This window comes from Pristiophorus japonicus, chromosome 20, assembly GCF_044704955.1.
Source record: "Pristiophorus japonicus isolate sPriJap1 chromosome 20, sPriJap1.hap1, whole genome shotgun sequence".
Classification (NCBI taxonomy): Eukaryota; Metazoa; Chordata; class Chondrichthyes; family Pristiophoridae; genus Pristiophorus; species Pristiophorus japonicus.
Genome location: NC_091996.1, coordinates 91,825,231 through 91,850,171, shown reverse-complemented (window position 1 = coordinate 91,850,171; position 24,941 = coordinate 91,825,231). Strand labels below are relative to the sequence as shown.

General features: G+C 47.2%; 1 protein-coding gene and 1 long non-coding RNA gene across 4 annotated transcripts in view; one reads left to right on the top strand and one right to left on the bottom strand.

The window, feature by feature from the left end:
• LOC139232681 (uncharacterized) overlaps nt 1-24,941 on the top strand; it is a 106,932-nt gene that overhangs the window by 1,589 nt on the left and 80,402 nt on the right. For 2 of the 3 annotated variants that reach the window (XR_011588069.1, XR_011588071.1), the window contains exon 2: nt 8,249-8,334. This is a non-coding gene — a long non-coding RNA (uncharacterized lncRNA). Of the gene's footprint in view, nt 1-4,507; nt 4,565-8,248; nt 8,335-24,941 lie in introns of all 3 variants that reach the window. The other variant, XR_011588070.1, reaches the window with a different exon arrangement.
• The window catches only part of LOC139232680 (polyunsaturated fatty acid lipoxygenase ALOX15B-like), a 50,830-nt gene continuing 34,097 nt past the window's right edge, over nt 8,209-24,941 (bottom strand). The window contains exons 11-14 of the mRNA XM_070863149.1: nt 21,118-21,239; nt 19,525-19,625; nt 12,844-13,014; nt 8,209-10,928 (exon numbers count right to left, since the gene is read on the bottom strand). Of these exons, the coding sequence (XP_070719250.1) occupies nt 10,749-10,928; nt 12,844-13,014; nt 19,525-19,625; nt 21,118-21,239 (574 nt within the window). The 3' untranslated portion in view covers nt 8,209-10,748. The remainder of the gene's footprint in view (nt 10,929-12,843; nt 13,015-19,524; nt 19,626-21,117; nt 21,240-24,941) is intronic.

Sequence of the window (24,941 nt, the reverse complement as noted above, 5' to 3'; positions counted from 1 at the left end):
CATACTTGCTCAGTACCCTCAGGATCTCCTCCTTGAATGCCTCCCACTGCGCTGACACTGATTTACCATCAAGTAGCCGTTTCCAGTCCACTTTAACCAAATCCCATCTCAGCTCAGCAAAATTGGCTTTACCCCAAATGAGAACTTGTATTCCTGGTCCACCTTTGTCCTTTTCCATAACTACCCTAAATCTTACTGAATTATGATCGCTATCACCAAAATGCTCTCCCACTGATGCCCCTTCCACCTGCCCCTTTTCATTCCCCCAAACCAAGTCCAGAACCTTCCCTTCCCTTGTTGGGCTTGTTACATACTGGCTAAAGAAGTTCTCCTGAATGCATTTGAGGAATTCCGTACCATTCACACTACTTTTTTCCCAGTTGATATTGGGGTAGTTGAAAATCCCCACTATTACAGTTCGATAGTTTTTGCACTTCGCAGCAATTTGCCCACATATTTGTCTTCTATCTCCCTCTGACTGTTTGGGGGGCTATAGTACACTCCCAGTAATGTGATCGCCCCTTTTTTGTTCTTCAATTCAACCCATCATCATCATAGGCAGTCCCTCGGAATCGAGGAAGACTTGCTTCCACTCTTAAAATGAGTCCTTAGGTGGCTGAACAGTCCAATACGAGAACCACAGTCCCTGTCACACATGGGAAAGATAGTCTTTGAGAGAAAGGGTGGGTGGGACAGGTTTGCCGCACGCTCCATCCGCTGCCTGCGCTTGATTTCTGCATGCTCTCGGCGACGAGACTCGAGGTGCTCAGTGCCCTCCCGGATGCACTTCCTCCACTTAGGGTGGTCTTTGACCAGGGACTACCAGGTGTCAGTGGGGATGTTGCACTTTATCAGAGAGGCTTTGAGGGTGTCCTTGTAACGTTTCCGCTGCCCACCTTTAGATTGTATGCCATGAAGGAGTTCTGAGTAGAGCGCTTGCTTTGGGAGTCTCGTGTCTAGCATGCGAACAATGTAACCTGCCCAGCGGAGCTGATCAAGTGTGGTCAGTGCTTCAATGCTGGGGATGTTGACCTGATTGAGGACTCTAATGTTAGTGCGTCTGTCCTCCCAGGAGATTTGTAGGATCTTGCAGAGACATCGTTGGTAGTATTTCTCCAGCGACTTGAGGTGTCTACTGTAAATGGTCCATGTCTCTGAGCCATACAGGAGGGCGGATATTACTACAGCCATGTAGATCATGAGCTTGGTGGCAGATTTGAGGGCCTGGTCGTCAAACACTCTTTTCCTCAGACGGCTGAAGGCTGCACTGGCGCACTGGAGATCGTGTTGAATCTCATCGTCAATGTCTGCTCTTGTTGATAAGAGGCTCCCGAGGTATGAGAAATGGTCCACTTTGTCCAGGGCCGCGCCGTGGATCTTGATGACGGGGGTAGTGCTGTGCGATGAGGACCTTTGTCTTACGGATGTTTAGCGTAAGATCCATGCTTTCGTACACCTCGGTAAATACGTCGACTATGTCCTGGAGTTCAGTCTCCGTGTGTGCACAGACGCAGGCATCATCCGCGTACTGTAGCTCAACGACAGAGGTTGGGGTGGTCTTGGCCTGGCCTGGAGACGATGAAGGTTGAACAGCTTCCCACAGGTTCTGTAATTTAGTTCCACTCCAGTGGGGAGCTTGTTGACTGTGAGGTGGAGCATGGCAGCGAGGAAATCATGCTTGACAAACCTGGAATTTTTTGAGGATGTAACTAGTAGAGTGGATAAGAGAGAACCAGTGGATGTGGTGTATTTGGACTTTCAAAAGGCTTTTGACAAGGTTCCACACAAGAGATTGGTGTGCAAAATTAAAGCGCATGGTATTGGGGCTAATGTACTGACATGGATAGAGAACTGGTTGACAGACAGGAAGCAGAGAGTCGGGATAAACGGGTCCTTTTCAGAATGGCAGGCAGTGACTAGTGGAGTGCCGCAGGGCTCAGTGCTGGGACCCCAGCTATTTACAATATACATGAATGATTTGGATGAAGGAATTGAGTGTAGTATCTCCAAGTTTGCAGATAAACTGGGTGGCGGTGTGAGCTGTGAGGAGGACACTAAGAGGCTGCAGAGTGACTTGGATAGGTTAGGTGAATGGGCAAATGCATGGCAGATGCAGTATAAGGTGGATAAATGTGAGGTTATCCACTTTGGGGGCAAAAACACAAAGGCAGAATATTATCTGAATGGCGGCAGATTAGGAAAAGGGGAGGTACAATGAGACCAGGGTGTCATGGTACATCAGTCATTGAAAGTTGGCATGCAGGTGCATCAGGTGGTGAGGAAGGCAAATGGTATGTTGGCCTTCAGAGCTAGGGAATTTGAGTATAGGAGCAGGGAGGTCTTATTGCAGCTGTACAGGGCCTTGGTGAGGCCTCACCTGGAATGTTGTGTTCAGTTTTGGTCTCCTAATCTGAGGAAGGATGTTCTGGCTATTGAGGGAGTGCAGCGAAGGTTCACCAGACTGATTCCCGGAATGGCTGGACTGACTTGTGAGGAGAGACTGGATCAACTGGGCCTGGATTCACTGGAGTTTAGAAGGATCACAGGGGATCTCATAGAAACATATAAAATTTTGATGGGACTGGACAGGTTAGATGCAGGAAGAATGTTCCCGATGTTGGGGAAGTCCAGAACCAGGGGACACAGTCTAAGGATAAGGGGTAAGCCATTTAGGACTGAGATGAGGAGAAACTTCTTCACTCAGAGTTGTTAACCTGTGGAATTCTCTACCGCAGAGAGTTGTTGATTCAGTTCATTGGATATATTCAAGAGGGAGTTAGATATGGCCCTTGCATAGAAACATAGAAAATAGGTGCAGGAGTAGGCCATTCTGCCCTTTGAGCCTGCACCGCCATTCAATGAGTTCATGGCTGAACATGCAACTTCAGTACCCCATTCCTGCTTTCTCGCCAACACCTTGATCCCCCTAGTAGTATGGACTACATCTAACTTCTTTTTGAATATATTTAGTGAATTGGCCTCAACAACTTTCTGTGGTAGAGAATTCCACAGGTTCACCACCCTCTAGGCGAAGAAGTTTCTCCTCATCTCGGTCCCAAATGGCACAGCCCCCCATCCCCAGACTGTGACCCCTGGTTCTGGACTTACCCAACATTAATAAGAACATAAGAATTAGGAACAGGAGTAGGCTATCTAGCCCCTCGAGCCTGCTCCGCCATTCAACAAGATCATGGCTGATCTGACTCCACTTACCCGCCCGCTCCCCATAACCCTTAATTCCTTAATTGCGGCTCAAGGGATCAAGGGATATGGAGAAACAGCAGGAAAGGGGTACTGAAGTGAATGATCAGCCATGAGCATATTGAATGGTGGTGCAGGCTCGAAGGGCCGAATAGCCTACTCCGGCACCTACTTTCTATATTTCTATGTTAAGAGGGTTGTGGCGATGACGCAGCCCTGTTTGACCCCCATCCGAATGTGGATTGGGTCTGTAATGGATCCTTTGGTAAGGATCACGGCCTGCATGTCGTCGTGGAGCAGGCGGAGGATGGTGACAAATTTTTGGGGACATCCGAAACGGAGGAGGACGCTCCATAGACCCTCGCAGTTGACAGTGTCAAAGGCCTTTGTAAGGTCGATAAAGGCCATGTATAAGGGCTGGCGCTGCTCCCTGCATTTTTCCTGCAGCTGTCGTGCTGCAAAAATCATGTCTGTTGTGCCCTGTAGGGGGCAAAATACGTACTGTGACGGATCCGCATATATTGCCTCGTTTAATGACTGCTCTAACATATATTGTGTGCTCATGTATCGGGTGGAATCATCACTGGTGGATACTGAAATCGATGGGTGTGTGTAGAGTTTGGTGCTCGGATTCAATGTTGGGGGAGGGTTTGAGTTCTATTCAGGAAATTAGGATTTTATGGAAGAATCGGTTATTTATAGATTCAGAATATGTGTGCAGGACATCCCTGTCGTTACATATTAAGATCCAATCAAGACACTGCTTTTGGTAGGCATGTTCACTTCACTGGCTCCTGGATAACGGAAGATTAATCTTGCGAAGGAAAATAATTTTGTGGTGTGTCTGGATAATTGAAATGAACATGTCAGTTGACATAGTTTGAAAATGCCTCCTCTCTGAAGTGGACATAAAATATCCCATGACACTGTTTCAAAGAAGAGCAGGGGAATTATCTCCAGTGTTCTGGCCTATATTTTCCCTCATCAAAATAACAAAAAAACAAAAATCTGGTCATTATCACATTGCTGTTTGTGGGAGCTTGCTTGTGTGCAAATTGGCTGCCACGTTTCCCACATTACAACACTGACTACACTCCAAAAGTACTTCATTGCTGTAAATCGCTTTGAGACGTCCGGTGGTCGTGAAAGGTGCGATATAAATCCAAGTCTTTTTTCTTTCATATAAATAGTAAAAGGGTAGTAATAGGAGGGCTAGGGCCGATTAAGGACCAACAAGGAGCTACACATGGAGGCAGAGGGTATGGCTGAGGTACTAAATGAGTACTTTGCATCTGTCTTCATCAAGGAAGAAGATGCTGACATGGACATAGAAAAGGAGGAGGTAGAGGAGATACCGACTGGGGTAAGAATTGTTAAAGATGAGGTACTAGAAAGGCTGGCTGTACTTAAAGTAGATAAGTCTCCAGGACTGGATGGGATGCATCCTAGGCTGCTGGGGGAATGAAGGAAGAAATCGCGGAGGTCCTGGCCATAATCTACCAATTCTCCATCGAAACTGGGGTGGTGCCAGAGGACTGGAGAATTGCACATGTTACACCCTTGTTCAAAAAAGGGTGTAAAGATAAACCTAGCAACTACAGGCCGGTTAGTTTAACCTCTGTTGTGGGGAAGCTTTTAGAAACAATAATCAGGGACAAAATTAACAGTCATTTGATTAATTAAGGAAAGCCAGCACGGATTTGTTAAAGGCAGATCTTGTTTAACTAACTTGATCGAGTTTTTTGATGAGGTAACAGACTGTTGATGAGAACAATGCGGTTAACGTGGTGAACATGGATTTCCAAAAGGCATTTGGTTGACGGCGCCATGTCTCACATTTACACTGGAGGGCGCTGTGTCTCACACTCACACAAGGGGGCCCCATGCCTCACGTTTACACAAGGGGGCGCCGTGCCTCACGTTTACCCGAGAGGGCGCCATGTCTCACACTTGAACAAGAGGATGCCGTGTCTCATGCTTACACAAGGGTGTGCCGTGTCTCACGCTCACACAAGGGGGTGCCGTGTCTCACATTCTCACAAGGGGGTGCCGTGTTTCACACTTACACAAGAGGGTGCCATGTCTCACACTCACACAAGGGGGTGCCGTGTCTCACACTCACACAAGAGGACGCCGTGTCTCACACTCACACAAGAGGGCGCTGTGTCTCGCACTCACAAGGGGGTGCCGTGTCTCACACTTACACAAGAGGGTGCCGTGTCTCACACTTACACAAGAGAGCACCGTGTCTCACGCTCACACAAGAGGGCGCCGTGTCTCACACACAAGAGAGCGCCATAAGAACATAAGAATTAGGAACAGGAGTAGGCCATCTAGCCCCTCGAGCCTGCTCCACCATTCAAAAAGATCATGGCTGATCTGGCCGTGGACTCGGCTCCACTTACCCGCCCGCTCCCCATAACCCTTAATTCCCTTATTGGTTAAAAGTTGCCTCACGCTTACACAAGAGGGCACATGTCTCACACTTACATATAAAATTCTGACGGGATTGGACAGGTTAGATGCAGGAAGAATGTTCCCGATGTTGGGGAAGTCCAGAACCAGGGGACATAGTCTAAGGATAAGGGGTAGGCCATTTAGGACTGAGATGAGGAGAAACTTTTTCACTCGGAGAGTTGTTAAGCTGTGAAATTCCCTGCCGCAGAAAGTTGTTGATGCCAGTTCATTGGATATATTCAAGAGGGAGTTAGATGTGGCCCTCGCGGCTAAAGGGATCAAGAGGTATGGAGAGAAAGCAGGAAAGGGGTACTGAGGGAATGATCAGCCATGATCATATTGAAGATCAAGAGTGCACGTGTCTCACACGCAAGGGGGCGCCGTGTCTCACACTCACACTGGGGGGGGCACCGTGCCTCACACTTACACAAGAGGGCGCCATGCCTCAAACTCACACAAGGGGGCACTGTGTCTCACACTTCTACAAGGGGGTGCCGTGTCTCACACTTCCACAAGGGGGTGCCGTGCCTCACACTTCCACAAGGGGGTGCCGTGTCTCACACTCACACAAGGGGGCGCCGTGCCTTACACTCACACAAGGGGCGCCGTGTCTCACACTCACACAAGGGGGCGCCGTATCTCACACTCATACAAGGGGGCACTGTGTCTCACGCTTACACAAGAGGGTGCCGTGTCCCAAACTGGAGGCTATGTGGAAGGAATGTCCCAGAGACCAAATCCAGGGATCACTGACACCCAGTGACTTCCTCTGCAAAGTACCTGAACGTGTTGTCGCCTCTCAAATCCGTGCCCATCTTTCCCGCAACTCCATGTTTAAATCCCTCCAATCTGGTTTCTGTGCCTGTCACAGTACTGAAACTGCTCTCAGTCACAAAATGACATCCTTTGTGACTGTGACAAAGGCAAACTATCTCTCCTCATCCGTCTTGACCTGTCTGCAGCTTTTGACACGGGTGACCACTCTATCCTTCTCCAATGTCTCTCCACCACCGTCCAGCTGGGTGGGACTGCACTCGCCTGGTTCCATTCTTATCAATCTAATCGTAGCCAGAGAATCACCTGCAACGGCTTCTCTTCCCGCCCCCGCATTATTACCTCTGGTGTCCCCTAAGGTTCTATCCTTGGCCCCCTCCTATTTCTCATCTACATATTGTTCCTTGGCGACATCATCCGGAAACAGTCAGTTTCCCCATGTACGCTGATGACACCCAGCTCTACTTCACCACCACACCTCCACGGTCTCTAAATTGTCAGACTGCTTGTCCAACATCCAGTTCAGGATGAGAAGAAATTTTCTGAAATTGAATATTGGGAAGCCCGAAGCCATTGTTTTCGGTCCCCGCCACAAACTGTGTTCCCTAGCCATTGACTCCATTCATCACCCCAACCTCTGTCTAAGGCAGAACCAGACTGTCCGCAACCTTGGTGTCATATTTGACCCTAAAATGAGCTATCGACCACATATCCACACCACAACTAATACCGCCTATTTCCACCTCCGTAACATCGCCTGTCTCCACCCCTGCCTCAGCTCATCCGTTGCTGATGCCCTTATCCAAGCCTTTGTTACCTCTAGACTTGAGTATTCCAATGCACTCCTGGCTGGCCTCCCACATTCTACCTGACGTAAACTAGAGGTGCTATATAAATACATGTTGTTGTTGAGAATCTAAATCTAGGGACTGCTGACACCCAGAGACCAAATCCAGGGATCACTTACACCCAGAGACCAAATCGAGGGACCACTTGCACCCAGGGACCAAATCCAGGGACCACTCGCACCCAGAGACCAAATCCAGCGACCACTTGCACCCAGAGACCAAATCCAGGGACCACTCGCGCCCAGAGACCAAATCCAGGGACAACTCGCGCCCAGAGACCAAATCCAGGGACCACTCGCACCCAGAGACCAAATCCAGGGACCACTTGCACCCAGAGACCAAATCCCACCTTCAGTGTCTTGGCTACACACTCAGACTCTTTCCCTAAACTCCACCCATCGTTCTACTTCTCACCCCACCGTTAAAAGTTCACACAGAACCTTCCTCTTCAACCATGGCCCCCTGTCACCTCCCCACTCCTGCTCCAAGTTCCCATCTTTGTGTAGTCCCACATTCAATCCAAATTGTCGTAAACTAATGACATTTAACATTTCTGAAATAGGTTAATTTTCCCATTAATAAAATGTTATTTTTTAAATGTTTTATTCTCTGGTGTAGTAGAACAATACTGGAGATGTTGCTATTTGAATATGTACACATTTGAATATTAAATGGAAGCAAAATACTGTGGATGCTAGAAATCAGAAATAGAACAGAAAATGCTGGAAACACGCAGCCGGTTAGGCCGTACTGCAGAGAGAAACAGAGTTAATGTTTCACGTCGATGATGTTGAAATGGCTCTTGTAGCACAGAATAGGAGGTAGCATTTTATAAAGGGTTAATCCTCTCAATTTAAGTTATGAGGCAGCTTTGTCTTGCCCATTTTTCACTAGATGTCACTTAAATAAGACAAGTCTCTGTTCAAAATCATTTCAGTTCCTTTTATTAAAGATATATATTTCTGCAGGCGATGCTGGTTAATGTGGATGCTTGTTTACGAGTTCTTGCCCAAGCATAGCTAACAGGTGGTGCAGATCTGACAAGAGCATTTAGGTAAGTACAACTCCTTTCTCTCCAACTCCATTTTTAAATCCGTTTTCTCTCCCACATCAAGGACACAGTAGACAGGTGTCAGTGAGCTCTGGGGAGCCATTCAATCAGATTGACACCACTGTTTCAGACAATGAGAATGTCTATTGACACCACTGTTTCAGCCAATGAGAGTGGTTATTGCCACCACTGTTTCAGCCAATGAGTTGGAGGTAGGGCAGGACTTATGGCAGGAATCACAGCAGAAGTTACGTTCCAGCAAACAAAGTGTATTTAAACAGCGCATCACAGCAAATGGTCTACAAAGTCTAATTAAAAAGTACATAACTCACGACCGAAGCTACAGCAACTTCTCTGATAAAAGCAGGGTTATTGCTCCAGTGAGCAAGGGATAGTTCCATACAAATTATGTTCTTAAATTCAATGGCAGTCACTGACAGCAGTGATGGTGGGGTATATTGGTGTGACCATATGGAGCCATTTCAGTTCAGGGAACCTTAACCGGGAAGACAAATCTTAGTTGTTTATTAAGCATCAGAAAGGATTGATTGGTCTTTAGTATAAGTTGGTGATTCTGGGTTTTCTTCCGTCGAATGTACAGACGGTAATCATTAAATGAAACATTTCCTCCATCTCGCAAGGACCATAGCCCCTGCTGGAGGCCAAATCTAGAACAATTGGGAGTCCAAAAAGGAACAGGAGGAGGCCATTCAGCCCCTCGAGCTTGTTACACAGGAACAGGAGGAGACCCATTCAGCCCCATTCAATAAGATCGTGGCTGCTCTGCGACATAACTCCATATACCCGCCTTTGGCCCATATCCCTAAATAACTTTGGTTAATAAAAAGCTATCAATCTCAGATTTAAAATTAACAATTGATCTAGCATCAATTGCCATTTGCAGAGTGAATTCCAAATTTCTACCACCCTTTGTGTGTAGAGGTGTTTCCTGATTTCACTCCTGAAAGGTCTGGCTCTAATTTTTAGACAATGCTTCCTAGTCCTAGAATCCCCAACCAGTGGAAATCAAGGAATCCTTATCTGGAGCTGGTCCATTGTAGACGACATGGTGTGAGGGGACGAAAATGTTAACCTGCCTCCCAGCTGAAGATTTCACGTGACCAGTAGTATTTCAGCTTTTTCTTTTAAGGTCACAAAAGAAGAAATTGTCCCAAGAAGTTTTTATGCCTTGATAATAATATATTAGGAATTATTTTCAGAGATTTACTATTGAATGGTCTCAATTCTATTGCAATGTGAGTAGTTTGTCTTTTTGCATTTTGGCTCAGTCCAAATGACATATTTTGTGCACAGGAACAGCTTCTATTTCATGATCACAAATGGAGAAACGAGTAACCAAGGGAATTATAGACCTGTTGGTCTTAGCTCAGCTGTGGGCAGACGACTAAAGGTAGACTTTTCAAACTGGTACACCGAGCATGGATCATCACCCATTTGGGGCATATCGCAGGAATTCAGATGGAAAACCCCATGACCTTTGATCTATTAATGGACCAAAAAGCATGGGTAGAAGTCACACGTCTGAATTCCCCAGATGTGTTCCTGATGTGTGAAGCAGGGGGTTAATCAGAGAGTCAGCACAGGGTAAATCAGAGACGGGTAGGTTTTAAGGAGCGTCTTGAAGGAGGAAAGAGAGGCGAAGAGGTTTAGGGAGGGAGTGCCAGAGCCTGGGGCCCAGGCAACACAAGGCACAGCCACCAATGGTGGAGTGATTCTAATCAGGGATGTTCAGGAGGACAGAATTAGTGCAGTGAATGAAAGTGACCCCTAAAAGATAGGAATGTCAGTAGAAAGGAACAAACCAATAGACTGAAGGGTTTGATACATGGGAATGACGAATGAAGAAGCGGGGTTGTGATGTTGAATTTGTACAAGACATTGCCTCGGCCACAGTTGCAGTAGTGCGTGCAGTGCCGAATGCTTTCTTCTTTTGTACAGCCACGGCCAGCATCAGGCAGGCCCGTGTCTCTTTCTTGCAGCCTCTTTGATTTGCCAATTTGTGCTTTGGGCCCAAACTGTCTGGAGCTGGGTTGAATCTGCGAAAGCGAACTTCACCATCGGACAGAGAGGATTTCCCTCTAAATCTGTGAAGTGCAACCCAGCTCCAAGAACAGAACAAACTGAATAGTTATTAACGACGTCACCCAGCACCGCCCCCAACAGCACATAAAATAAACAGCAAAAGAAATACAAAATGCAAAGGCAGTTCATTATGAAAAAGATCTGTAGAAATTATTCCTTGTTTTCATCAATAAAAAAAAGTAAATAACAGCAAGTTTCAATTCAGCTGCTTTAGTTTGCTGACGAGCATTTTTGAATAATTTTGAAGCACAAAATTCTAATTTATCGCAATGCATGAAGCAACCCTTGTAATCTCTGATCAATGATTCTGCATTTCATATTGCAACGCTGTTTTCGATTAGGTTGGGCAGCAGATAGCCGTACTTCAGCTCAAGGCCCTCATTCCTTGTCTCAATCTCACGCTGGATTTGCAGGAGATCTGTCTGGAACTTTTTTATGCATGCCTGCGGTGCCGCTTCAGTGAAACGCTCTTCAACGTACGTCCCAAGTTTTGCCTGGAGAATAAAGAAATGTTTTTGTGTATGACTGCAGATAAGATCGGCCAGCCCCAATCAGTCCAGATGGCAACATGCTGTCCGCCATCCCACACACACTGCAATACAATCCCTCACAATATCAAACCTTTCCTTTCTCTACGCTTTCTAATATCACGTGGGTAAGAAAAGTCAATCAAATTTGTCTAAGTTTCTCCTCCCCTACCCCTTCCCCCAACCGAATGTTGTCCTCTCTGTCAGTGCCATATATGGGGAAGGATGTACTTGCATTGGAGGCTGTTCAGAGAAGGTTCACTAGGTTGATTTCGGAGATGAGGAGATTGACTTAAGAAGATAGGTTGGGCCTATACTCATTGGAATTCAGCAGAATGAGAGGTGATCTTATCGAAACATATAAGATAATGAGGGAGCTTGACACAGAGGATGTTTCCCCTGATAGGGAAACTAAAACTAAAGGGCATAGTCTCAGAATAAGGGGCCACCCATGTAAAACTGAGATGAGGAGGAATTTCTTCTCTCAGAGGGTTGTAAATCTATGGAATTCTCTGCCCCAGAGAACTGTGGAGGCTGGGTCATTGAATATATTTAAGGAGGAGATAGGCAGATTTTTGAGCGATAAGGGAATAAACGGTTATGGGGAGCAGGCAGGGAAGTGGAGCCGAGTCTATGATCAGATCAGCCATGATCTTATTGAATGGCGGAGCAGGCTCGAGGGACCAGGTGGCCGACTCGTGCTCCTATTTCTTATGACTGGATAGTGATCAGGATCTGGAACCTGAGCTAATTTCCCCTCCTTAGACTACAGATGCTGCCCCGGCACAGATTGGCTCCAAATCTTCTAAATCTCCAATAACCCTCACTGCCAGTTCAATGCCCTTAAAGCCCCACTGTCACCCTTGCATTGCTCCTAAAGCCCCACTCTCACCCTTACATTGCCCCTAAAGCCCCACTCTCACCCTTACATTGCCCCTAAAGCCCCACTCTCACCCTTACATTGCCCCTAAAGCCCCAACCTCACCTTTGCATTGCCCCTAAAGCCCCAACCTCACCCTTACATTGCCTAGATTGCTTCTGACCCCACTTTTTGGAAACTCTTAAAACTGCATGGCAATAGTCTGACTCTATTCCTGCTCCTTGATGGTCTGCTGGGGCATTGCTCCATGATACTATTGTTTAAATTGGTAACACATACTGGGAGTAATGACAGGGCAGGGAGTTCTTGGATTGCTGCAGGATTTGAAGAACAGTTTGAGGTTATGCCTTTCCAGAAAAACCTGGTTAGATATTTTCCGACATCGGTAGTGTGGGGGATCGTGTCCACCAGTACTTGTGAAAATATCGAAGGCATGTCCATTACAACTGTGACTACACTTCAAAAGTACTTCATTGGTTGTAAAACATTTTGGGACACCCTGAGGTTGTGCAAGGTGCTATAATAAAATGCAAGTCTTTCTTTCTTTCACTAATAACACAGATTCTGTCCATCAGGGAGGTTGGAGAGGTGCCCAAGAATCATGTTCCCCGTGATGGCTCCAAGCACCCCCAGGAAGTTGGTTTGAAAGATCCTGATGGGGACTATTTAATGCAAACAGTATTTTTGCTGGTTGGCTGAACTCCGTTGAATGAGGGAAATCAGAGTTGTACCCTTCCCTCACCTTAGTACCATGTGTTGGCACTTCAGCATGCCAATAGTGCCAGGACATGAGCACTTTTACTCCTCTGCCCCTAAAACACCAGTCCTTATCAGATCTAGGACTGATTAGCACACTTCATTAATGGTTCAAATTACCTCTAACAGAAATATGCCAGAGGCAGGGGAATTAAATTATAAATATAATTCTTATCGTTTTAAAGGGGCGGGGGTCTAATTGTAACTTATTCTCTGTATTGGTGAGAGGATATTGCTCATACTTACTGAAGAGGGCGATGTTTTACTGAGCAGGTGTATGGTTGCAAGCACTATGGCCATTGACCCTTCTCCTGGTAATGTACAAAAGATATCTGTTTTTCCAACTTTGCCCTTTTCAGTGGGTGGGGGTTTCTGCATGGTACTCGGGTTGTTTGGCATCCAGGAGCCCCAATCAAACTGGGAAAGAAAGCAAACACTTGATTAATATTCATCTAGTCATCACTATGGCAACAATAACTGGCCGACAGATCAACGTGGAACAGCTGGCCGTTTGCCTAAACACACAAACGTCTCCATCTACACATCCCCCATGTTAAGTCTTGGATAAAGAGTCAGACTAGATACTGCAAGCTCAAAGTAAGTGTGACCGTAGTCCTTTATTACAGATCTCAGAGTGTCTCTCCAGCCTGTGAGGCCTCCTTATACACAGGTGCCCCCAAGGGATTGTGAGATCCCTTGGGACTCCAAGGGATAAGCCCTTTGGTGGTTAGACATGGTATTTACAGGTTTAAATACATAACACCCCACACACAAGAGTGGCCTAAAGTAAAGAATACACCGACTACAGTGTTTTTAAAGCAACTGCCTTTTCAAAATCATAAGATATATAACATAATTTTCCCTCTGGAGATGAAATAAATTGAGTTGAATCCATGTAGCAACAGGGTTGGTGCCTGAATGCCTTTCAAGAATGGGAGGTTTCTCACCAAATCTTTGGTCCCATTGCAGTAAACATTATCGGGATTGCCAGAACCATCCCCAAGCTAAGCTGCGACGGACATCAATCTTGAGTTTGTCATCAGGAAATCTTCCAGCTGTGCTCCAGGGTGACTCAGCTGATCATTGTTTCCCCAATCCCTTTTGGAAAGATCCCACCAGATCTTCACCCATCCCACCAGCTCTTTACCCACCCCGCTAAGCACAGGAACGGTAGAATAGTGGTTCTGTTACTGGACCAGTCATCCAGAAGCCTGGATTAATAATCTGGCAGATGTCCGTTCAACTCCCACCGTGGCAGCTTGTGAAGTTGAATTCAGTTATTGAACAAAAATCTGGAATAAAAAGCTAGTATCAGTAATAATGAGCATAAAGGTATCGGAATGTCATAAAAGCCAAACTGGTTCACTAATGTCCTTCAGGGAAGGAAACCTGCCGTCCTTACCTGGTCTGGCCTATACGTGACGCCAGATCCACAGCAATGTGGTTGACTCTAAACTGACCTCTGAGATGGCCCAGCTACTATAAAGAATAAAACCACACGGCATCGACCTAGGCATTGGATTCAGACACGGCAAAGGCACACCCAGCCCAGTCGATCCTGCAAAGTCCTCCTGACGAAAATCTGGGGACTTGTGCCAAAATTGGGAGAGCTGTCCCACAGACTATTGAAGCAACAGCCTGACAGAGTCAGACAGAATTATAGCCATCAGTCAACATCCCACACGCCTTCATCATCATCAGAACATAAACATTAGGTGCAGGATTCGGCCCCTCGAGCCTGCTCCGCCATTCAATGAGATCATGGCTGATCTTCGACCTCAACTCCACTTTCCTGCACCATCCCCATATCCCTTGATTCCCTTAATATTCAAAAATCTATCGATCTCTGTCTTGAATATACTCAAAGACTGAGCCTCCACAGCCCTCTTGGGTAGAGAATTCCAGCGATTCACCACCCTCTGAGTGAAGAAATCTCTCCTCATCTCAGTCCTAAATGGCCGACCCCCTATTCTGAGGCTGTGACCCCTGGTTCTAGACTCCCCAGCCCAGGGGAAACATCCTCCCTGCATCTACCCTGTCAAACCCTGTAAGAATGTTGTATGTTTTAATGAGATCTCATTCTTCTAAACTAGAGATTATAGGCCTAGTCAACTCAATCTCTTCTCATAGGATCATCCTCCCATCCCAGGAATCAGTCTGGTGAAACTTCATTGCACTCCCTCTATGGCAAGTATATCCTTCCTTGGGTAAGGAGACCAAAACTACACAATACTCCAGGTGTGGTCTCACCAGAGCACGATATAATTGCAGTAAGACATTTTTACTCTTATTGTAATAAAGGACAACATTCCATTTTCTTTGTTAATTGCTTGCTATACCTGCATCTTAACTCTCAGTGATTCGTGTACAAGGACACCCAGGTCCCTCTGAACACCGTATTAAACTCGATCATATTATGATCACTATTAGATAAATGTTCACGCACCGTTACACTGTTAACTAAATCTGGCTCATTACTCATTATTAAATATAACATGGCTTGCCCCCTTGTTAGTTCTAGGACATATTGTTGCAAAAAACTGTCCTGAACACACACAAGAAATTTGCTACCTTTCTGATATGAGCTCATCTGCTTATCCCAATCTACATGAAAGTTAAAATCCCCCCATTAACCCACACTGCCTTTACTACATGCGTGTCTGATAACTGCGTTAATTCATTCTGCCACTTTACAGCTGCTACCAGAAAACAGAGAGTAGGATCATTTTCAGGATGGCAGGCTGTAAATAATGGGGTACCGCAGGGATCAGTGCTGGGGCCTCAACTATTTACAATCTAGATTAATGACTTAGATGAAGGGACTGAGTGTGATGTATCCAAATTTGTTGATGATACAAAGCTAGGTGGGACAGTAAGCCGTGAGGACGACACAAAGAGCCTGCAAAGGGATATAGACAGGTTAGAGTGGGCAGTAAGTTGGCAGATGGGAGTATAATGTGGGGAAATGTGAGGTTATTCACTTTGATAGAAAGAATAGGAAAATAGAATAGTTTTTAAATGGTGAGAAACTATTAAATGGTGTTCAGAGAGATTCAGGCGTCCTTGTACAAGAAATAGAGTTAGCATGCGGTTACAGCAAGCAATTAGGAAGGCAAATGGCATGTTGGCCTTTATTGCAAGGGGGTTGGTGTACAAGAGTAAGGAAGTCTTGCTACAATTTCACAGGGCCCCTTGGTGAGACCACACCTGGAGTACTGTGCACAGTTTTGGTCTCCTTATCTAAGGAAGTGCAACAAAGGTTCACCAGATTGATTCCTGGGATGAGAGAGTTGTCCTATGAGGAGAGATTGAGTAGATTGGGCCTATACTCTGGAGTTTAGAAGAATGAGATGATCTCAATAAAACATACACGATTATGAGGGTGATTGACAGGATAGATACTGAGGGATTATTTCCCCTGGCTGGAGAGTCGAGAGTCCAGGTACTTCCTGTCCAAAAAAAGGGTAAATCCAATCCGGCTATTGCCGCCCTAGCAGCCTACTCTCAATCATCAGCAAGGTGATGGAAGGTGTCGTCAACAGTGCTATCAAGCGGCACTTACTCGCCAAAAACCTGCTCACCGATGCCTAGTTGGACCATTCAACTCCAGACCTCATTACAGCCTTGGTTAAACATAGACAGCTGAATTCCAGAGGTGAGGTGAGAGTGACTGCCCTCGACATTGGCAGCAAGGAGCCCTAGTAAAACTGAAGTCAGTGGGAATCAGGGAAAAATCTCTGCTGCTGGAGTCATACCTAGCAGAAAACGAAGATGGTGGTCAATCATCTCAGCCCTAGGAAATCGCAGCAGGAGTTCCTCAGGGCAGTGTCCTAGTACCAACCATCTTCAGCTGCTTCATCAATGACCTTCCCTCCATCATAGGGTCTGAAGTGGGGCAGTTTGCTAATGATTGCAGTGTTCAGTTCCATTCGCAGTACCTCAGATAATGAAGCAGTCTGTGCCCGCATGCAGCAACATCCAGTCTGAGGTTGAAAGATGGCAAGTAACTTTTGCACCACACAATTATCAGACAATGACCATCTCCAACAACAGAATCTAATCAACTCCCATTGACATTCAATGGCATTACCATCGACAGATTCCCCACCAGCAGCAGCTCGGGAGTCACCAATGACCAGAACCTTAACTGAGCCAGCCACATAAATACTGTGCCTACAAGAGTGGGTCAGATGTCAGGTATACTGTGCCTACAAGAGCGGGTCAGAGGTCGGGTATTCTGCACCCTCAACACCATCCAGGACAAAGCAGCCCGCTTGATCGGCACCCCATCCACCTTAAACATTTACTCCCTCCACCACCAGCGCACCGTGGCTGCAATGTGCACCATCTACACGATGCACTGGAGCAACTCATCAAGGATTCTTTGATAGCACCTCCCAAACCCACAACCTCTAGAAGGCCAAGGGCAGCAGGCACATGGGAACATCCATACTTTCAAATTCTCCTCCAAGTCACACACATCCTGACTTGAACATATATCATCGCTACGCCACAATCCTGAAACTCCCTACTCAACAGCACTGTGGCAGCACCTTCACCACACGGACTGCAGTGGTTCAAGAAGGCAGCTCACTGCCACCTTTTCAAGGGCGATTAGGGATGGGCAATAAATCTTGGCCTTGCCAGCGATGTCCACCTCCCGTGAATGAATAAAAAAATTAAAAAGGTTCCCGCCCTCCCCAAAGGTCCTCTCCCATCCCCGCAGGTCTCCACCCTCCCCACAGGTCCTGATTCCTCCCCCCAGATCCTCTCCCATCCCCCCAGGCCCTCACCCATCAAGCCAGAAACCTCTCTCATCAGGTCTATGCCCATCGCACCAGGTGCCTGCTTGTCGGATTTTCTACCAGATGTCAGGGTGGGTGCGGAATGTTGCAGTCCGACCCAGAAAGCCCAAAATCTGCAGGCCTGTATCCCAGCCCCATGAGCTCGAAACCTTAAAGAGATCACTTTCTACAATAGCTACAGTATTCACATCCATGATGAATGCACTGACTGATCTTTGGGCCCTTGTGCCTGGGGTATCACCTGGAGATGTGCTTGGAGCTGTCTCACACCCCAGTCTTCCTCTATGGTACCGAATAGGCTAGGGATTCCAACATCCTTTCCATCTGGTGCAGGTGCTGGGAGACCATCCCTGTGCCCACACATACATGCGATGCTTGGCAAGTATCATTCTTTTAAAAGCAGGCATCGTGTGATTGGATGAGATCAAAACATACCACAGCTTCTATCAGGATGTGTAGATCGCTCATTTTGAACGACCTTATTTAGCTTATCAGCTGGTTTCTTCCTGAGACTGATAAGCAAAAACGGAATTCATGCCACATGCGGTTACTGGTTTAAGTTGATAATACATGTATAAACGTGCAAGAAGCAGAAGTTTCTGTATTCTGACAAAGTGTGCAATGCGGTTGACTCTTAACTGCCCTCTGAAATGGCCCAGCGAGCCACTCGGTTGTAGCAAACCGCTACCGTCACTGCACGGACTGTAGCGGTTCACCACCACCTTCTCAGGGCAATTAGGGAAGAGCAATAAAGGTTGGCCTTGCCAGTGACGCCCACATCCCAGAACAAATAAAAAATTAAACTTGAGTCATAATTAGCTGATATGTGAACCAAACACATTTTCTGCTGTATGTGAATTTGTTTAGAATTCCATACACGCATGAATGGAATTATTTATCTATTGGCTTTTGAGTCCCACAGTGCAGGTCCCTAGCAAGGTTAACATAAAGCAGGATCGAGGAGGCGATCAGTAGAGAAATCGCAGTTTGGTGACATCAAGCTTAGATTGTGAAAGCCTGCAAATTGTAGATTGTGTTCGCATTTTCTTGTATTGTAAGGATGGTGTTTGTGCAGTGTCAGTTCACTGCCCAGAATTCAGTGCTTTCTGTTGAGTACGTAGGTTTATTTCTGTTACCACCCTTGTTTACAAACCCCTCCATGGCCTTACCCCCTCCCTATCCCTGTAATCTCCTCCAGCCCCACAATCCCGCGAGATGTCTGTGCTCCTCTAATTCTGGCTACTTGAACAGCCCTGATTTCCATCGCTCAACCATTGGTGGCCGTACCTTCAGCTGCCAAGGCCCATAGCGAGGGGATTTGAGTACAGGGGCAGGAAGGTGTTGCTACAGTTGTACAGGGCCTTGGTGAGGCCACACCTGGAGTATTGTGTACAGTTTTGGTCTCCTAACCTGAGGAAGGACATTCTTGCTATTGAGGGAGTGCAGCGAAGGTTCACCAGACTGATTCCCGGGATGGCGGGACTGACCTATCACGAAAGACTGGATCAACTGGGCTTGTATTCACTGGAGTTCAGAAGAATGAGAGGGGGCCTCATAGAAACGTTTAAAATTCTGACGGGGTTAGACAGGTTAGATGCAGGAAGAATGTTCCCAATGTTGGGGAAGTCCAGAACCAGGGGACACAGTCTAAGGATAAGGGGGAAGCCATTTAGGACCGAGATGAGGAGGAATTTCTTCACCCAGAGAGTGGTGAATCTGTGGAATTCTCTACCACAGAAAGTTGTTGAGGCCAATTCACTAAATATATTCAAAAAGGAGTTAGATGAAGTCCTTACTACTAGGGGAATCAAGGGGTATGGTGAGAAAGCAGGAAGGGGGTACGGAAGTTGCATGTTCAGCCATGAACTCATTGAATGGCGGAGCATGCTAGAAGGGCCGAATGGCCCACTCCTGCACCTATTTTCTATGTTTCTATGTTTCTAAGCTTCGGAATTCCCTCCCTAAACCTCTCCGCCTCTCTTTTAAGACGCTCCTTAAAACCTACCTCTTTGACCAAGATTTTCTCCTTATGTGGCTCAACATTCCTGTGAAGTGCCTTGGGACATTTTACTATGTTGCTATATATAAATTCAAGTTGTTACTGTTGTAAATACAAGGTTACCTGTCCAGAATTTACTGCTGTGTGCTGGCCAGAGCAGGTGAATATGACCATGGTCAGATACTTGGTGAGATCTGCTTTAGTGCAGAATGATGTTGGGATACCTGGAGAGAGAATATATAAGATGTAACAGGAATTGACAGGACACGAATATGCCATTCACCATGAACACTGCAACATTGTCAAAATGGACGACAACAGCCCACTGCCTTGGATGGCACTGTCATACTGAAGATTATTCGACTCAATTGTCACATAATCCTAAATGTTAGGTAGAGTGGGTGCCTTTACTAGTATTTCCTTGTTCCAATATTTTATAGCAACATAGGAATTTCTAGACCGAAAAATACCACGGTCCATTTAGTTCATCTTCCACCATCTTGGTAGTTGCATGATACAACGATAATGGAGTTATTGACTAATCACAGCGATCAATCTCTAACAATGAATCTACAACAGCCCCGGCTATGACATGAGGAAACCCCCCCCCGCAGAGGTAAAAAGCTTTGGGACTCAGAGGTCCAAAATCACCTGTTCCTCCCGAGCAAGCTACTCTCACCACACGTCATGTCTCAAATCACTCAGATACTGGATCTTAAAATGTTATTTCTGAAATAAATCAATCTATTTTGCATTTGAATGAATCAATACAAACTGATTGCACCATTTTCGTCGGGAGCCTGTTCCATAGATCGACCACTCGCTCACTGATTCATTTTGAATTTCCTCCCCTCAAGCACTGGCCATGTTCTCTGCTTTGACTGTTCTGGACAAGTTGAAACAACTCATTGTGGTCGACATTATCTAGAATCCTAAAAACAGCAATCGTATCATCTCTCAACCTTCTCCTCCAGTGAGAACATGCTTATGTTATAATTGGAGGAGTCATCTTATGTGTCATCACCTCTGGAATAACAATTTGAGTGTGGTGCTCTGGCATCACTGAATGTGAACTTCTGCACAACATAGCTGCTCCCAGGGTGCAGCCTAGACAACTTTGATTAAGCTGACAGCTAATGGTTAATAACAGTACACAAGAATAGTTTGATGCTAATCATGTTACCCCAAAGATGGTTATTGTGGATGATTTTTGTTGATATAAGTGGCCGATTAACAATAAACTGTGTCAGCTGTGGCTCAGTGTGTAGCACCCTCGCCTTCTGAGTCAGAAGGTTGTGGGTTCAAGTCCCACTCCAGGGACTTGAGCACAAAAATATCTAGGCTGAGGGAGCACTGCACTGTCGGATGTGCCGTCTTTCGGATGAGATCTTAAACCAAGGTCTGCCCTCTCCGATGGACATAAAAAATCACATTGGCACTATTTCAAAGAAGAGCAGGGAAGTTTGTCCTGGGGCCAATATTTATCAACATTAAAAAAAAAAAGATTATCTGGTCATTATCACATTGCTGTGTGTGGGAGCTTGCTGAGCGCAAATTGGCTGCCACGATTCCCACATTACAACAGTGACTACACGCTAAAAGTACTTCATTGGATGTGAAGCACTTTGAGATGTCCTGTGGTTGTGAAGGGCACTATAGAAATGCAAGTCTTTTTAAAGTAATATTTTTGAAAATCAGACATTTCAAAAATAACACCTGATGATGGTCTTGCCAAGAATCCTTCAGTGAAGATTTCTGCGACCCACTCTTGCGTTTCGGAATCATCCTGAACGGACGCATCATTCTTGTAGTAGACGTCAACAATGCTTTCTACAAACCTTTGAAAGAAGAAGGAATCTGCATCTGTATGTATTTTGCTCAGAATTTCTATCCATTCAGAGATCTATGTTCAAGGCGAAGGCCTATTGTTGGAAAACACCACCAAGACTAGCACTGTACAAATCAGGTGTTGCAACATTATGGAATCCCATCTATGGGACCATGGGGCTCCACAATGAAACAACACGATAACATCTTTACCGTGGGAAAAGGAACGGCAAGGCGAAGCATGAGTGGGAAGTTGGGAGAGCTGATTGAAACTTTGATTCAAAAGAGGAAGCGAGGAGGGGTTTTATGGCCGGCCATCGAACAGGGAATAGCATATTAGCCAGAGTTAGAGGCAGAACGGGCTCAGGACTGGGCATAAGGGTGGAAAAGGTTACAGAGTTAGGGTGGAGTAAGGCCATGAAGAGATTTGAGGATGAGGATATTGAACCATGTCTCAAAAGGATACTCAAAATCGGCCGGCCAGGATTGGAGAGATGGGCAAGCGGGGTTGAATGAAAGAGGTATTCAGGTGGTGACATTTTGGACTAGGTGGAGGCCTAAATCATCTCCATGCTCGTTGACCTACAATTGGCTCCCAGTACCTCAACTTTAAAATGGTCATCCATGTGTTTAAATCCTTTCAACGTCTCGCCCCTCCCTACCTCTTTAACCTCCTCCAGGCCCTACACCCTTCCTACCTCTGCAACCTCCTCCAGCCCTACACCCCTCCCTATCGCTGTAACCTTCTCCAGCCCCTACATCCTCTCTACCTCTGTAATCTCTTCCAGCCGTACACACCTCCCTATCGCTACAACCCCCTCCAGCCCCTACACCCCTTCCTATCTCTGTAACCGCCTCCAGCCACGACACCCATCCCTATCTTTGTAACCCCTCCAACCCCTACACCCCTCCCTATCTCTGTAACCGCTCCAGCCCCGACACCCCTCCCTATCTCTGTAATCCCTCCAGTCCCTACACCCCTCCCTATCTCTGTAACCTCCTCCAGCCCCTACACCCCTCTCTACTTCTGTAACCTCCTCCAGCCCCTACAGCCCTCCGTATCTCTGTAACCCCTCCCTATCTCTGTAAACCCTCCGGCCCCTACATCCCTCCCTACATCTGTAACATCCTCCGTACATCCCTCTACATCTGTAACCTCCTCCAGCTCTACACGCCCCCCCGCCCCCGTAACTCTGTAACCCCTCCAGCCCTACACCCCGCCCTATCTCTGTAATCTCCTGCAGCCCCACACCCCTCCCTATCTCTGTAACCTCCTCCAGCCCCTAAATCCTCCCTACCTATGTAACCTCCTCCAGCCCTACACCCCTCCGTATCTCTGTCACACCTCCAGCCCCTACACCCCTCCCTACCTCTGTAACCTCCTCCAGCCCCTACACCCCATCCCTATCTCTGTAACCTCCTCTAGCCCCTACACCCCTCTGTATCTCTAATCTCCTCCAGCCCCTACACCCCTCTCTCTACCTCTGTAACCTCCTCCAGCCCCTACACCCCTCCCTATCTCTGTAACCCCCTCCAGCCCCTACACCCCTCCCTATCTCTGTAACCCCCTCCAGCCCCTACACACCTCCCTATCTCTGTAACCTCCTCCAGCCCCGACAGCCCTCCCTATCTCTGTAACCTCCTCCAGCCCCTACACCCCATCCCTATCTCTGTAACCCCCTCCAGCCCATACACCCCTCCCTATCTCTGTAACCTCCTCTAGCCCATACACCCCTCCCTATCTGTGTAACCCCTCCAGCCCCTACACCCCTCCCTATCTCTGTAACCGCTCCAGCCCATACACCCCTCCCTATCTCTGTAATCCCTCCAGCCCCTACACCCCTCCCTACCTCTGTAACCTCCTCCAGCCCTACACCCCTCCCTATCTCTGTAGCTCCTCCAGCCCCTACACCCCTCCCTACTTCTGTAACCTCCTACAGCCCTCCATATCTCTGTAACCCCTCCTTATCTCTGTAAACCCTCCGGCCCCTACATCCCTCCCTACCTCTAACATCCTCCGTACATCCCTCTACATCTGTAACCTCCTCCAGCCCTACATCCCCCCCCCCCCCGTAACTCTGTAACCCCTCCAGCCCTACACCCCTCCCTATCTCTGTAACCTCCTCCAGCCCCTACACCCCTCCGTATCTCTGTAATCTCCTCCAGCCCTACACCCCTCTGTATCTCTGTAACCCCTCCAGCCCTACACCCCTCCCTATCTCTGTAATCTCCTCCAGCCCCACACCCCTCCCTATCTCTGTAACCTCCTCCAGCCCCTACACCGCTCCATACCTCTGTAATCTCCTCCAGCCCTGCAACCCTCTAAGAATAATGCCTTCCTCCAACTCTGGTTCTTGTCAGTGGCAGAGCCGGTGGGTGGGTGGGAGAACGGGTCGGTCGGGGGACCTTGACCTCTCCCCAATCACATTGAGATTGGCCGATTTTGTTTCTCAGAATTCAAACAAGCTGCGTTGCTGTTTTGAGTTGGACGTGAACGGTAAAGCTGCATTGGAGGATGTCGCGGCTGTGCTGTGCCAGGTCAGCTAAATCAGGATATCAACCCCGTCCACACCCCCATCCCCTCCACCCAGCTCCCCCTGCCCACACCCCACCCAACACCCCCCCCGATCCAACCCCATCCTTTGACCGTCGCTCTATTCTTGCCCCTTGTACATCCCCCACTCCCTTCACCAACCATTGACGGTCATACTGTCAGCTGTCTAAGCCCCACGCTCTGGAGTTTCTTCCTGAAATCTTTCTGCCTCTCTGCCTCCCTCTCCTTTGTTAAGACCCTCCTTAAATCTGCATCTCTTTGACCAGTCTTTTGGTTATGCCTCCGAATATCTTCTTCTTTGGCTTGGTGTCAGTCTTTGTCTGATTACACTTCCCTCAAGGTGCTAATTAAATGCATTTTGATGTTGTTGTGGAGCTTGGGGGAGCAGAGGAAGATTTTAAACAAAATTGAGTCTGGCCGTTCTGAAGTGGGGTTTATGGTTTGGGCTGTGGTGGGGGTTATGGTGGGGCAGAGATGGGTGACATGACGGAGGTGGAAATAAGCAGTGCTGGTGTTGGGCAGAATATCAGGTTTGAAGCTCAGCTCTGGGACACACAGGACACTGAGGCTGCAGTCTGGGTGGAAATGGAGTCAAAAGCAGGAGAACAGAGATTTTGGTGTGGGCTGAAAATGATGATGTTGGTCTTTACAGTATTCATTTAGAGAAAATTCAGGCTGATCCACAACATGATGCTGAGGACCAATGAGGGAATCGAGGGACCGAGGATGGTCCACATTGAATGCTGCAGGGAGTCGAGGCGGCCAAGGAAGGATTATGTTCCACGATCGCGGTCTACAAGGTAGATCATTGGTGACCTCGGTTGGACGGGCTCAGTTGCAGGGACTGCACGCAAATCAAACTAAAAGTATTCAAACAGAGTTGTGGAAAAGATGAGCAGAAAGTTGGGAGATGGTTGAAGAACCTTGGAGAGGAAAAGGAGGTTACAGATGGGGCAGTACTTGAGAGGACAAAAGAGTTGTGGGAGGGAGTGCTGATGCTACCAGTACAGAGGGAACCAGTTACAATGCCAATGAGTTTAGGAGAACGGGAAGGTGGTTGAGTGGGCACTGGGCAGGAGTTGGGTGGGGAAGGGATCAGAGGGGCAGGAGGTGGGTAGGGAAGGGATCAGAGGGGCAGGAGGTGGGTAGGGAAGGGATC